Here is a 12,052-nt window from a genome sequence, read left to right on the forward strand (position 1 = left end):
GCCACCATCGCCCGGCTTGTTGTTGTTTCTTAAGCTGGGGTCTCACTATAGCTCAGGGTGGCCTTGAACACACGCTTCAGATTCCCCAGTCCTGGGGTCGCAGGAGTGAGCACATCTGATCTTTCCTTAGAGATCTCTAGCTCCCCCTGGCCCCCTACCATGAGCCCTTTTGCTCCAGGCCAAGGGCTGCCCCTGGCACGGCTCCCAGAGTGGCAGTTCTCAACCCATGGGTCGCAATCCCTTTGGGGCTTCAGTGATCTTTTCAGAGGGGTCACCTAAGACCATCAGAAACAGATATTACATTTTGATTCATGAAAGTAGCAACATTGCAGTTATGAAGCAGCAATGAAAATAATTTTATGGTTGGGGTCACCACAAGTATTAAAGGGTCTCAGTGTTCAGAAGGTTGAGAACCACTGTCCTAGAGACAGCAGTTCTGAGAGTGGCTATCATGCCTAGTCACTGTTGAACCCAGCCAGTCAGGGAGACACAGCCCCACTAGAGCGTCCCCTCTCACCTACTCCCAGATGTTCCCCTTGGGATAACCATTCTGTCTGGTGCAAGAAGTTCGGTCTGTTTTCTGACCCCAGCTGAGGCCCTGGGAGTGGCCGGCCACTGTTCTAGGGTCCTTACCAGACAGTCTACTGCTAGGGGTGTGGTACGAGGTTGAGGAAGCAGAGAGAAAGACACCAGAGGCAGGGCTGTCTGAGTGCCCAGTCTAAAGACAAGAAGAGCTGGCAAAAATTGCCTCTAACAGAGTTCATCTTAGTTTGAGTACTGTCTGGGGATCTGACCCCAGAGAGCAGCCAGTTGGAACACAAGCCCCTAAAGAAGCAGGGTCCCTTGGGGGCTGGAGAGATGGCTCAGAAGTTAAGACTGCTTTTCCAGAGGTTTTGAGTTCAATTCCCAGCAACCACAAGGTGCCTCACAACCATCTGTAATGAGGTCTGGTGTTCTCTTCTGGACTGCAGGCATACATGCAGGCAGTACACTGTACACATAATAAATAAATCTTTTTTTTTTTGATTTTTTTTTTGAGACAGGGTTTCTCTGTAGCTTTTTGGTTCCTGTCCTGGAACTAGCTCTTCTAGACCAGGCTGGCCTCAAACTCACAGAGATCCACCTGCCTCTGCCTCCTGAATGCTGGGATTAAAGGCGTGTGCCACCACCGCCGGGCTCAATAAATAAATCTTTAAAAAAATAAAAATAAGAAAGAAGCAGCAGGGTCCCCGAAGCCAAGTGACAAAAGCAGCAGGAAGGAGCCAGCAGAGGCAGCCACTGGGCGCTCCTGCAGCTCCACTAACACTGAATATATGGCAACAGTTCCTTCCCTCTGCTCAAGACTGTTGCTGTACAGAGGTGGCCTGTCCTGTCTCTGGTGCTGTGGCCATACGGTTGCTGACACCCTGCCCCCCAGCTCTGACTCACTGGGGTTCTGTGCTCAGATTCAAAGGCCTCCATTGACTGCAGGGCTGAGGTCAGTTTCTCCCCTGCAGCCTGGTCTGCTGGGTGCACGACAGTCAATCGTTAATGTGTGGAGCCAGCTAGGCAGAATGAGACCACTGTCCCACTGTCCTTTCTGTTAGGCCTTCCATCAAAACAAGCCTCTCCTCAAAACAAGCAGGCTACTTTTAAGGTATTTAGGATCCTCTGGGTACTGAGCAGCAGAAGTGCCCACCAGAGGGCGAGTGCAAAGCTCGCTGGCTTGCTTGGGTGGCCCCATAGCTTCTATTTTTCTTCCTGGGAGAGGCCAGAGGGAGCAGCTAGGGAGTGGCCCATGAGACAGACTGGGGTGGTCAGGAACACAAGCCAAAAAGGTCATCCAGAGGGTGGTGGGGTGCTCAAGAGGGAGATACTCCCTTCTCTTCCCCCAGCAACCTCAGACTGAGCCCCTTGGGGTTATTTCCACAGGGAACCACAGCCAACCACTTATTAGCCCAGCCCTCGGGCGGGGCAGGACAGAGCAGGGGAGGAGTAAGTGAGGGAGCCGTTTTGGGGATCCTGAGAGTAGAGTGGACCTCCTGGGCAGGGAAGGCACTGGATGTGAAGTATGAAACCCTCAGGGAAGGGCTCCTCTGGCTCCGCCTCACAATGGTAATATGACACCTAGATCTCCAGGGCAACCAACAACAAAAAAGCCGAAGCTGGACAGCAGCTGGCTGTCAGCAGCCAAGAGCTCCTCTAAGAGGTGTCTGAGTGAGAAGCCGTGGGCAGGAAAGCGCAGCGCTGGTGAAGCCGGCAAAGGTGGCGGCAAAGGACTGAGAGGAAGCACATAACTGCTCTCTTCTTGGGGTACCTCTTCTTGGCTCCCCAATATCTGAGCTCCCAGGTAAGTGACACAGGCCACAGAGGTAACAGGGTGCAGAAGAGGAGGGAATGGGCAGTCAGTGTCTCGTATCTCCTACAACTTACCATGAGCTCAGAGAGGAACATTTCGGGGGAATACATTGGGCCACTGTCCTACCGGGAACTAAGTCACCTCCTGTATACACACCTGAGCTCTTTCTTCCTTTGGGTCAGAGCACTAGCGGAGGGGGTGTCCTGCCACTTACTGTGTATAGCAGGGAGCTGGGGGGCTGCTGACTTGACACATCAAGTCTTTTCTATTCAGTGAGCTTAAAATAGAGCCTCATACCCACTGAGCCTCCATCTGCCCAAGGACTGAGCTCTCCCTGTTCCTCAAGGCTCAGGACAAGGTTGCCTAGCCGGCTCACAGGCCCCAGCCCCAGGACCGAGACGAACCTGGAGCAGAACTGCCTACTTGGGGTCCAGACGAGAGCAGCAGCCTCCTCATCTTCTGGGGCTCTGACCTGCTCATTGCTACATTTCCGGCTCAGGATTAGCCCAGGGAGGAGTCTCCGTACCCAATTAGGTTCTGGGGATCCCCTGGGTCCTCCTTTGGCCATGATCTCTGAAAACCGAATATGAGACATGCATGCCTGATTCTAAACCCATGGCTGAGGGGAGATGGTGACTACGCAGATGAGGCTGGGGATGACCCCAGGATTCTACTCCATGCCACACCACTGGAATGGCGACCCTGGGACGTTCTTTGGTTCTTTCTTTGGACAGCACAAGCACAGCCTTCCTGGGCAGGGAAGCTGCTCACCCCTCCTGCCTTCTGTCCTCACACCAGGGTTCAAGTCCCCCAGAGATGTTCCTTCCAAAGCAAACAAGCTGTTATCCAGTAGGAAAGAAAGAGAAACATCATCCAGGTTTGGAAGGCAAGGAGAAAGCCCAGTTTCTAGGCTCAGCAGAGGGAGTGGGCTTTGGCCTGTGCAGGGCTGGGAACCTAACTCCCATGGTACTAGTGAGAAGTGGAGCATGGAGGGGACTAAAGTCACAATGGGGACAGCACATCAGGAAAGGTGAAGGGGGCATGGCAGTGAGCTGTTAGCCACTGGACCCCAGAGGCAGGAGGGTGACCGGCACCCACAAAACCCTAGCTTCTGTAGTCCCTGAGTCAAAAGGGAAGCCCAGACTTATGAATGCAGATTGAGGAGCTCGCTTAATTTCTACCGGCCACCAGAGCTACCCCTGTTCTACCGGACACCAAAGCTCCCCCCCCCCCCGTTCTACCGGCCACCAGAGCTCCCCCTGTTCTGGGAAGCCCGGGGGCCAGGGCAGCAGGACCACCCATTTCTGATTTCAAACTGAAGCCCTACAGAGATGGAGTCGCTCAGACACTCAGCATGGCACAGAGTGGACATCTCCGCCCTACTGGTCAGGCCGCTGGAACCCTCAGATCTCTCTCGCACATCTACCGGTTATACCTCATTCAGGATGCTTCTCAAACAAGACGATATGCTGCAGGACCCACCATGACAAAACGACAGTGTACAAGATGCCCTTTGGGGCTGCGAGCCATCAGTGACAAATGACCCTGCTTATCAGGCAGAGACACACTGCCGGCCCTGTGCACATGGCAGCTGGGGCTAACTATCAGGTTTACAATGAGGAAGTGGAGACACTGTGGGACCAACCAAGCTGCAGTTGTCTGGCCTACAGGACAGTCGCTTACTCTACAGCAAGAACCTCAAAGCCACCTGTCATACAAGGAATGCTAGTCAGTCCCCCAGCCCGGCCAGTTTCCTTCTGCTGTGCTAGCTCTCCCTGACCATTGCCTGTAACCCAGCTGGGAGCATCCTCCAAAGATTCCAAGTGCTATCAGGCAGCCTGGGCAACAGGTGGACCCAGGGGCAGTCAGGGCTGTTCTCCACGGGAAGCTACCACTTCCTCTACTGAAGATGGCATTAAGAGACTCTCTCTAGTCCCCATGTTCTTTTTTTCTTTTTGGTGCCGTGACTCGGATTAGTCCCCATGTTCTTGATTGAAACATATGGTTGAGAAAGAAGTGGGTAAACCTGGGATAGAAAGTCCAGGAAACACACAATTACCAGTAGCTCTGCTCTGTTAACTTCGGGGGTTATCCAGCCCCAGGGCTCCCACTCCCCTTGACCACAGCTGGGGAACAAGGTTACCTAATAACCATTGGTTATACTGGGCACCAGGCATCTGTTGGCCCTGCTTTAAATAGCCCACTGGGAAGATGCCTGGGGAGCTGCCGGAATGCGCCTCTTTCCTCTTTGGAGAACAAGACCCCTTTGCCCCCCTTCCCCCGTCATGTGCTTGTTCTGTTGGTCAGAGCTTAAAATAACAAAATTATCAACTGCCAAGCAAAGAGTTCCTCTTCGGCCCTTTGAGGGCAGAGAGCCATACCTAGCAGCCCCACGTCTGCTGGTAAAAGGCAAGACCTGGCAGGCAGCCCCCATGGCATGGTGGACAGGTCCCACCTAGTTTCCAGTAGGCTGCCTATGGAAAGCCTAGGCACAGCTACGTGGCTGTCCACACGAGGTGTTCTAGCAGAGCAGAGCTCAGCTGTAGCGGGCAGGAGTCTGCAGTTCTCCAACTTCGCAAGTCAAGCAGAGTGCAGGGAAGAGTGAGAGAAGCTGAAAGTAACTAACTGCTAGCTGGAACTTTAGACCAACAAATTCTGACCTCCCTGCGCAGCAGGTCCGACCCTGAGCCACTGGAAACTGGACATTGAGACCTTCCAGCTAGACCTAGGGTCCCAAACCTGCCAACCCTGACAAGCAGGTGCCTCATCCCCCCTAATCCCTGAGTCTCTCTCTAGGTCTTTGGGTGTGGTACACAGAAAGCTCTCCTGACCACCAACCTCCTGCCCGCTTCTGCTTTTAAGGAGTGTCTCCATTGGGCTCGTGAGGCAATGTGGGCACAGTGCCAGCCAGGCTGAACAAGCCAGCCCAAACACAGATGAAGAGGGAGGGTGAGAGGCAGCAGCCCGGGTTCTGAACCATATGCATATCACTTCTGTGGGGTGGGAATGCTGCAGAGGTCCCAGACAGGAGAGTGGATGGATCACTTTTGCAAGCACACCCTAGCTGCAGTGCCTTTGGCCTGACCAGAAGGAATGTTCTTATGTTCACATCAGCAGGACACACAGATCTACTCATTTTAGTGACAGATAACAGTGCAGTTCTCAAAAAGTCTGGAGTGCCCCACTGTGGTAGTGAGGAACTGATAAAATTGATGCCCCCGGCTCGTAAGAGGTGGTATTGAGTGTGCACAGCTCACGGGTTTCTAAAGAGCTATGGTCCGTGACTCGGGCTCAGCTGAAATGGGCCTCCATAAACAGTGCATGGGTAGTAAGTAGGTGGTGCATGGGCTGGGTCCATCCTTGACTTCCCTGGCCCAGTCAGTCCCCACCCAGAGAAAAGTTCCCCTCCCAAAGGCCTCTCCCAAAGGCCTCTCATCTCAACAACACAGAGATAAAGAGCCTGTCCATCGCATAAGAGGGGGAGGGGTAAATAGCAAGGTGGTGACAGATGCCTTTAATCCCATCTTGGGAGGTGGAGGCAGGAGGATCTCTGAGTTTGAGGCCAGCCTGGTCTACAGAGCGAGTTCCAGAACAGCCAGGGCTGCTACACAAAGAAACCTTGTCTCGAAAAGCAAGCAAATAAAAACCCATTTCTATAAAGGGCGTATGAGGTTAGAGAAGTCGCCACAGGCTGGGGATGCAGCTCTGTGGTACAGGACTTGCCCTGGAGCCCATTCCCTAGGAGCACAAAAATGACAAAACGTGAACAAACTCAGAGAAGGCACCGTGCGCTTCACAGAGAGGAAATCCAGCAGCTGGCAGCTGTGATCTAGGTCCTGAAGAACTGTTAGGGGAAGAAGGGCAGCCAGCCAGGGCTTGGCCTCCTACTATGGGCAGCTGAGGGCAGCCAGGGCCTCTCATTCTCAGAGACTCAGGCAGAGACTGCACAGCACAAGGGCAGAGAGCCTGCATGTAGGATGACCCTGTCCCATGACCTTCATGGGAGTTTAGGCCTGCTGTGTGCAGGCAGGAATGCTGGAAGTGACCAGTCTCACAGACCACAGCGGAGGGGACCTGCCTGGTTGAGACCAGGGCCAACATGACAATCAACAAAGACACAAGCGCCTGGTCCCCTACCCCCATCCCTCAGGAAGAACCAGTTTGGATGCTTTGGCACAAGGCTGTCCCAGTTCCTTCTCACTCACAAGAGCTGAAGCTCAAAGGCTCCACCAAGGAACTCAGTCGAGAGCTTTGTCCAGGCCCTCTGTGGAAGCCGTGGCCAGCCTGACTCCAGTTAGGCCTTCTCTGGTTAGAACAGGCCCAGCACTCCAGGAGGGGAAGAGCTGGCTGACCTACCTAGTCCTAGAACTCCTGCTCCCATCTGAATGATAGCCCCTTCTTTTTTTTTTTTTTTTCGAGACAGGGTTTCTCTGTGGTTTTGGAGCCTGTCCTGGAACTAGCTCTTGTAGACCAGGCTGGTCTCGAACTCACAGAGATCTGCCTGCCTCTGCCTCCCGAGTGCTGGGATTAAAGGCGTGCACCACCATCGCCTGGCTGATAGCCCCTTCTTAAGAGTAAAGAAAGTGGCTTGGTAGCAGAGGAGAGTCCTCAGGGACTCAGCATCATATCCTTCAAGGGACAACCCCTCCCTCAGTTTTTGCCTATAGCTGATTCTGCTACAGTCCCCATAAACCTGTTCCTGGAGTCTGATTCCCCTCCCACACAGAATCCTGAGGCCTGTCTTGCCACCCTAAGGCCATCTTGGGGAGGTACCAAAATGCTGAGTGACCCAGAGGCTGGCTGGGGAGCTGTGTCAGCTGGGGCACCCCAGTCAAACCTGCTATTTGTGTCTCAAGACAAAGGAATGCAAGAGCCGAGCCCCATCTGAATGGGTAGGTGAACCGTCATCGGCTGCGGCCATCTGGTGGCCTCTCAAAGGCTCTCTGGGTCACATCTGTCACAGGGTGCACTGGCCCTGGGCAGCTCCCACCAAGTGTGGGCTGAGGGCTACCCTACCATTGAGCAGAGTTCCCTGACTGCCTGTCTCCCTCTGCCTGGGATCCACCAGAGGTGCAGGGCTGAGACTGACAAACCTGTTCTGCAGGCTATGGTGGGAGAGGCTGCTTCCCTAGAGCTACCTCCCAGCTCGTGAGCAGTTCCACAGGGACTCTACAGTGCTCTGTCTGTTACAGAACACAGGAGCCCTAGCAACATGGCAGCCGCAGACTTTAAGGAGGAGATTCGCTCTGTGGGTGAGAGGCTGCTGCTGAAGCTGCAAGGACTGCCCCAGGCTGATCCCGTGGAGCTGGTGGCCTTCTCTATCATCCTTCTTTTCACAGGCAAGTGGGGCACCTGGCCTCTGGCCCTTTAGCCCCGTCCCCTCAGTGTCCTATGGGCTCTTCCTGGTAATCGGGAGACCACGCCATGGTGCTGGCTGGAAGGTTGGGAAATAGGGAAAGCGGTGTCCCAGGGAAAGCTAAGGGAGTTGCTAGGCAGTGCTGGATACCACCGGGTATCAATCACAAACTGAAAGGAGTCAGGCTTGGGCAGTGGAGCAAGAGTCAGACAGGACCCTGTCAGCCACTCTGGTCTTTGTAACCACTGCTCCAGACTGGGGGACGGGGGGCAGATCCTTTGGAAGGAGGGTGGGCATCCCTTCCTCCCCTAGCTCTTCAGCCCTGGACCATCCTCTCCCTTTAGCTACGGTCCTGCTGCTGATGCTGCTGGCCTGCAGCTGCTGCTGTGTGCGCTGCTGCTGCCCCGACAGGAGACGCACGAAGATCCTCGTGCAACCCGTAAAACCCAGATGAGGGACAGCAGTATGATGACCCAGGAGAAGCGGGACAGAAGCCTTCCCAAACTGTGACACAGACTATCATCCTGGCCACTTCTGGCACTGAGTTCTGGCACTGTCCAGGTGACAGACAGGGTAGACATCTGGAGACTTACAAGGAAACAAGTGTTGCTCAACCTGCCGATGGACACCAGCGCTTAGAGGAGTCAACTGTTTGGAAAGCCCAGGAAAACGTTGAGGGCTTCTGCTGTACTTTTGAGGAGCCCCATACTTTGAACAGCTCATGGCTGTGGGGAGGCTGGCCCTTAAGCTCTGCTGATTTATGCCAAAGAGAAGTAAACTGATCAGGGACTTTGCAATTTACTAAACTCCAAGCCTCCGTCTGAAGGGGAGGGAACAGGTCAGTATTCTAGCTGAAATTTGCTTACTTCCAAGTAAAGCTTTTTTGGTTCCATGTTTACGAAGTGTTTGGCTATGTATATTTATGCGCAGGTGGCTCTGTATCAGGACAGTGTCAGAGCTCTAGGGGCACGGCCAATGACTGACTTTCTTTCCAGGCTACTGCCCTTGGTGTGCCCACGAAGGCTGGGAAATCACACAGGAAGGAAGGCCACAGAGACATCAATGCCACACGCGGGACCAGTGCAGGGCCACTGGCAACATTGCTTCTAACAGGGCTGCTTCCAGAGTCCCACTCTGTTGAGTGATGGAGGCCGATGTCCTAGAACAGGCGCCGAGCCCAGGAATGCCACGAATATTTCCTGCTGTCTGTATCCCCCACACTAGCACCTCCAGGTCACTGGGTCCTCCCACATCTCTTCAGGCTGTTGTACCCCGACCCTTCGGCCCTGTCCCTATCTGAGTGCTCACAACCTCAGCTGACAATCCCTTCAAGCTAGGCTTCCTTCTGATGAGATGGACTAACCCTGGCACCTGCTTCCCGCGGTATGCTAGGAGCGTAAAGCAGACAGCCCAAGTCTAGCCCAGTGCTAGACATGCTTCAGAAGCTCCCCAATTACCAACTGCCATTATTAGCCCCTCTGAACGGGCTAGCCCAGAGCACAGTGGACCCACGTTAAAGAAGGGTGCTGCTGAAATGCAGCCATGCCACCCTCCCTGCGGGTTACTGTCTTCTAGACACACAGCTACAAACCAAAACACGAATCGTGCAGAGGGGCAGACACGTAAGTCTCCATACATGGAACAAGGCCAGGACTGGCTCCAATTGCTCCCACTTCTGTCACCTAAGTCTGCGCAGCACACATTCTGCTTGCCTGGGAGCAGAGTTCAGCCTGCCTTGAAAACAGGTCACAGACAGTAAGGGAAGTCAGCCCCTGCCACCTCCAGCTGGCAGCCTAGGCCATACAAGCAGGAAGGCCGACAGGAATTCTTGCTAGCTGGTTTGACTACCTGGTGGCCACAGACTTGCCTGACAGGTTTGGGTTATTGAAACCAAGAAAGGAGGTGTTTCCAAACAAAGAAAAAGAAATCTAAGAAACCACCTGTCCTCGGCCCCTAAAACTGGAATTCAGAGTCAAACACGTCTTTAATCCCAGCACTCTGAGGGGCAGAAGCAGGTGGACCTCTCTGAGTTCCAGGTCGGCCAGGGCTACTACTTAAGACCCCTTCTTGGGGCTGGAGAGATGGCTCATCGGTTAAGAGCACCTGGGTTCAATTCTCAGCATCTACTTGGCAGTTTACTGTCTGTTACTCCAGGTACAGGAAATCTGACACCCTCACACAGAAATACATGCAGGCAAAGCACCAATCACTGCTTGTTAAAAACAACAACAAATGAACAACAACAAAAAATTTGTATCAAAAACAAAAACAAAACAAAACAAAAAATACCAAACCAACAAGAAAACCTGAATGATGCTAATAAAGACAGTTAAAATTCAGAGGACTAGGCCATGCTGTGTTGCCTTTAAAAGAATTTTAATGGGGGAGGCTGGAAAGATGGCTCAGTGTTTAAGAGCACTGGCTGGTCTTCCAGAGGTCCTGAGTTCAATTCCCAGCAACCACGTGGTGGCTCACAACCATCTGTAATGAGATATCTGGTGCCCTCTTCTGGCCTGCAGGCATACGTGCAGACAGAACACTGTATACATAATAAACACATAAATCTTATAAACAATGTAATGGTGCTGGGAATGAAGCCCAGAAGACTGCACTAGGCAAGTGCTCTGCCCCTGAAGCACAACCCAGACCTAGAAGTTGTCTTAAGCTAGGTTCCAATTCACCGCGCCCCTGCCTTAGTCTCTTAAGTGTGAGGATTACATGTAATGTGCCTCACTTGCTTGGGGCTTTTTTTTTTTTTTTAAATCTTCTCTTTTTTAAAACAATCTCACTAAGTGGCTCTGGCTGGAAGTCAGTATGCACCTAGCTCAGGGCTGTCCTCTGCCTCTGGAGTGCTGGGATTCCAGGCATGGCCCACCACACCCCACTTTTGTCCTGAGCATTCTGTTGCAGATAAATTCACTTAACCGTTGTGGTGCTTCAGTCCTTTATTATCTTGGTTGACAGAGGATGGAGATCAGCCTCGGTGCAGCCAGCTAAAATGTGGCAAAGCCAGCTCTGGGTCCAGCCTGTCTGGCTCCAATTCCCTGCTCACCACACCTAGGGCTTGAGGCCTCTGGGACACAAGGCAGAGGTGTTGACCCCATTATCTCCATTAGCCAACCCTACATCCACACACCCACACCCAAACTCTGTCTCAAGATTGCTTCTGTGGAGTGGGTGGAAAGCCCACACACACCCAGCTATCTGAAGAGAAGCTCGGGGGTAGTGGAAGGAGTGGAAACCTGCATTTTTCACTCCAGCACCTCACAGGAGGTCCCTCGAAGCCCTCAGTTCAGGAACAGCAGCCCAGTTCCTTCCAGAATCTTCTTTAAGCAGGATTTCATTAGCATCAGGAATAGTCTTCCTGTAGGAAGGCTAAGGTTGAGGACCCTTCTTTGCTAGAAAAGATTCTGGTTCCTAGTCTAGCTGAGGGTACCATGAACAATCCTGGACACCTAGTTCAGCTCCAGAGTAGAAGGTACCAAGGACAACCCTGGACATAGTCTAAGTACCCAGTTCGCTTGCACCTTCCTATCCCATGCTAGGTCAGTCCATCCTATAAGCTAACCAACTGCAGCCTGGCACACGCTGGGATGGCAGACCTAGGCCACCTTCACTGGGGAGGAAGCAGGCGTGGGAAACAGAAATGGTCACTGCAGATCTGAGCTGTCAGATGGCAGCTGGTAACCACAGCAGCAGCACAGGGTGGACTACTTCAAGCTTAGGGAAGGTCCCACTGATGTAACTGCCCTATGCCAGGCAAGAACAAGCCATCGTAGTGCACGGAGGCTACCGCAGGCCTCACCAGCTTCCTCATGGCCCTCCCTCCCACATGGCCTCTGCTCTACCAATGTCTGATCTTAGTCCCTCAGGAGGATGAGGAGCTGCCTGGTTCACTGCCTGAATTTTATGCCTTGTTACAAACTAAAAATCAAGGTGAGAATCACGTCAGCAATGCTGGCAGAGCACAGAGCACACACAAGTTTTGTGAAATGTGACACAAATGAGTAGTACAAATTTAATATCATAAAATATGTGCACAAATTAACTTTGTTCTAAAAATGTTTTCCTCCTCTTTGCACCCTGTTCCATGACAGGGAATGCTGTCCCTAACCCTCTTTTATTTTATTTTTTTTTCATATTTTTTAAATATTTATTTATTTATTTATTTATTTATTTTATTATGTTATATACTGTCTGTGTGTATGCCTGCAGGCCAGAAGAGGGCACCAGATCTCATTACAGATGGTTGTGAGCCACCATGTGGTTGCTTGGAATTGAACTCAGGACCTTTGAAAGAGCAGGCAATGCTCTTAACCGCTGAGCCATCTCTCCAGCCCCCTCTTTTTTTTTTTTTT

General features: G+C 52.5%; 3 protein-coding genes across 7 annotated transcripts in view; 2 read left to right on the forward strand and 1 right to left on the reverse strand.

Moving 5' to 3' along the window:
- The window catches only part of Recql5 (RecQ like helicase 5), a 40,341-nt gene that overhangs the window by 5,654 nt on the left and 22,635 nt on the right, over window positions 1–12,052 (reverse strand). The window lies entirely within an intron of this gene.
- On the forward strand, window positions 1,168–8,586 carry Smim5 (small integral membrane protein 5). 2 transcript variants are annotated; one of them, XM_026780257.1, is made up of 3 exons: window positions 4,449–5,287; window positions 7,531–7,677; window positions 8,039–8,586. In XM_026780257.1, exons 1-3 carry the CDS (start codon window positions 5,275–5,277, stop codon window positions 8,146–8,148), a joined length of 270 nt encoding a protein of 89 aa, XP_026636058.1. In that variant the 5' UTR covers window positions 4,449–5,274; the 3' UTR covers window positions 8,149–8,586. The 2 variants fall into 2 exon arrangements, 1 of the variants encoding a protein (XP_026636058.1); XR_003377127.1 differs by lacking the exon at window positions 4,449–5,287 and adding an exon at window positions 1,168–2,329 and having other exon boundaries at window positions 7,531–8,586.
- Window positions 11,132–12,052, forward strand: part of Smim6 (small integral membrane protein 6) — a 5,322-nt gene continuing 4,401 nt past the window's right edge. The window contains exon 1 of the mRNA XM_026780524.1: window positions 11,132–11,172. Coding sequence (XP_026636325.1) covers window positions 11,132–11,172 — 41 coding nt within the window. The remainder of the gene's footprint in view (window positions 11,173–12,052) is intronic.

This window comes from Microtus ochrogaster, chromosome 7 (genome assembly GCF_000317375.1).
Source record: "Microtus ochrogaster isolate Prairie Vole_2 chromosome 7, MicOch1.0, whole genome shotgun sequence".
Classification (NCBI taxonomy): domain Eukaryota; kingdom Metazoa; phylum Chordata; class Mammalia; order Rodentia; family Cricetidae; genus Microtus; species Microtus ochrogaster.

Excerpts from the sequence above, each read along its gene's own strand:
- Smim5 (XM_026780257.1), top strand. Across the intron at positions 7,678-8,038 it reads TATCATCCTTCTTTTCACAG|CTACGGTCCTGCTGCTGATG; the intron begins GCAAGTGGGGCA and ends CTCTCCCTTTAG.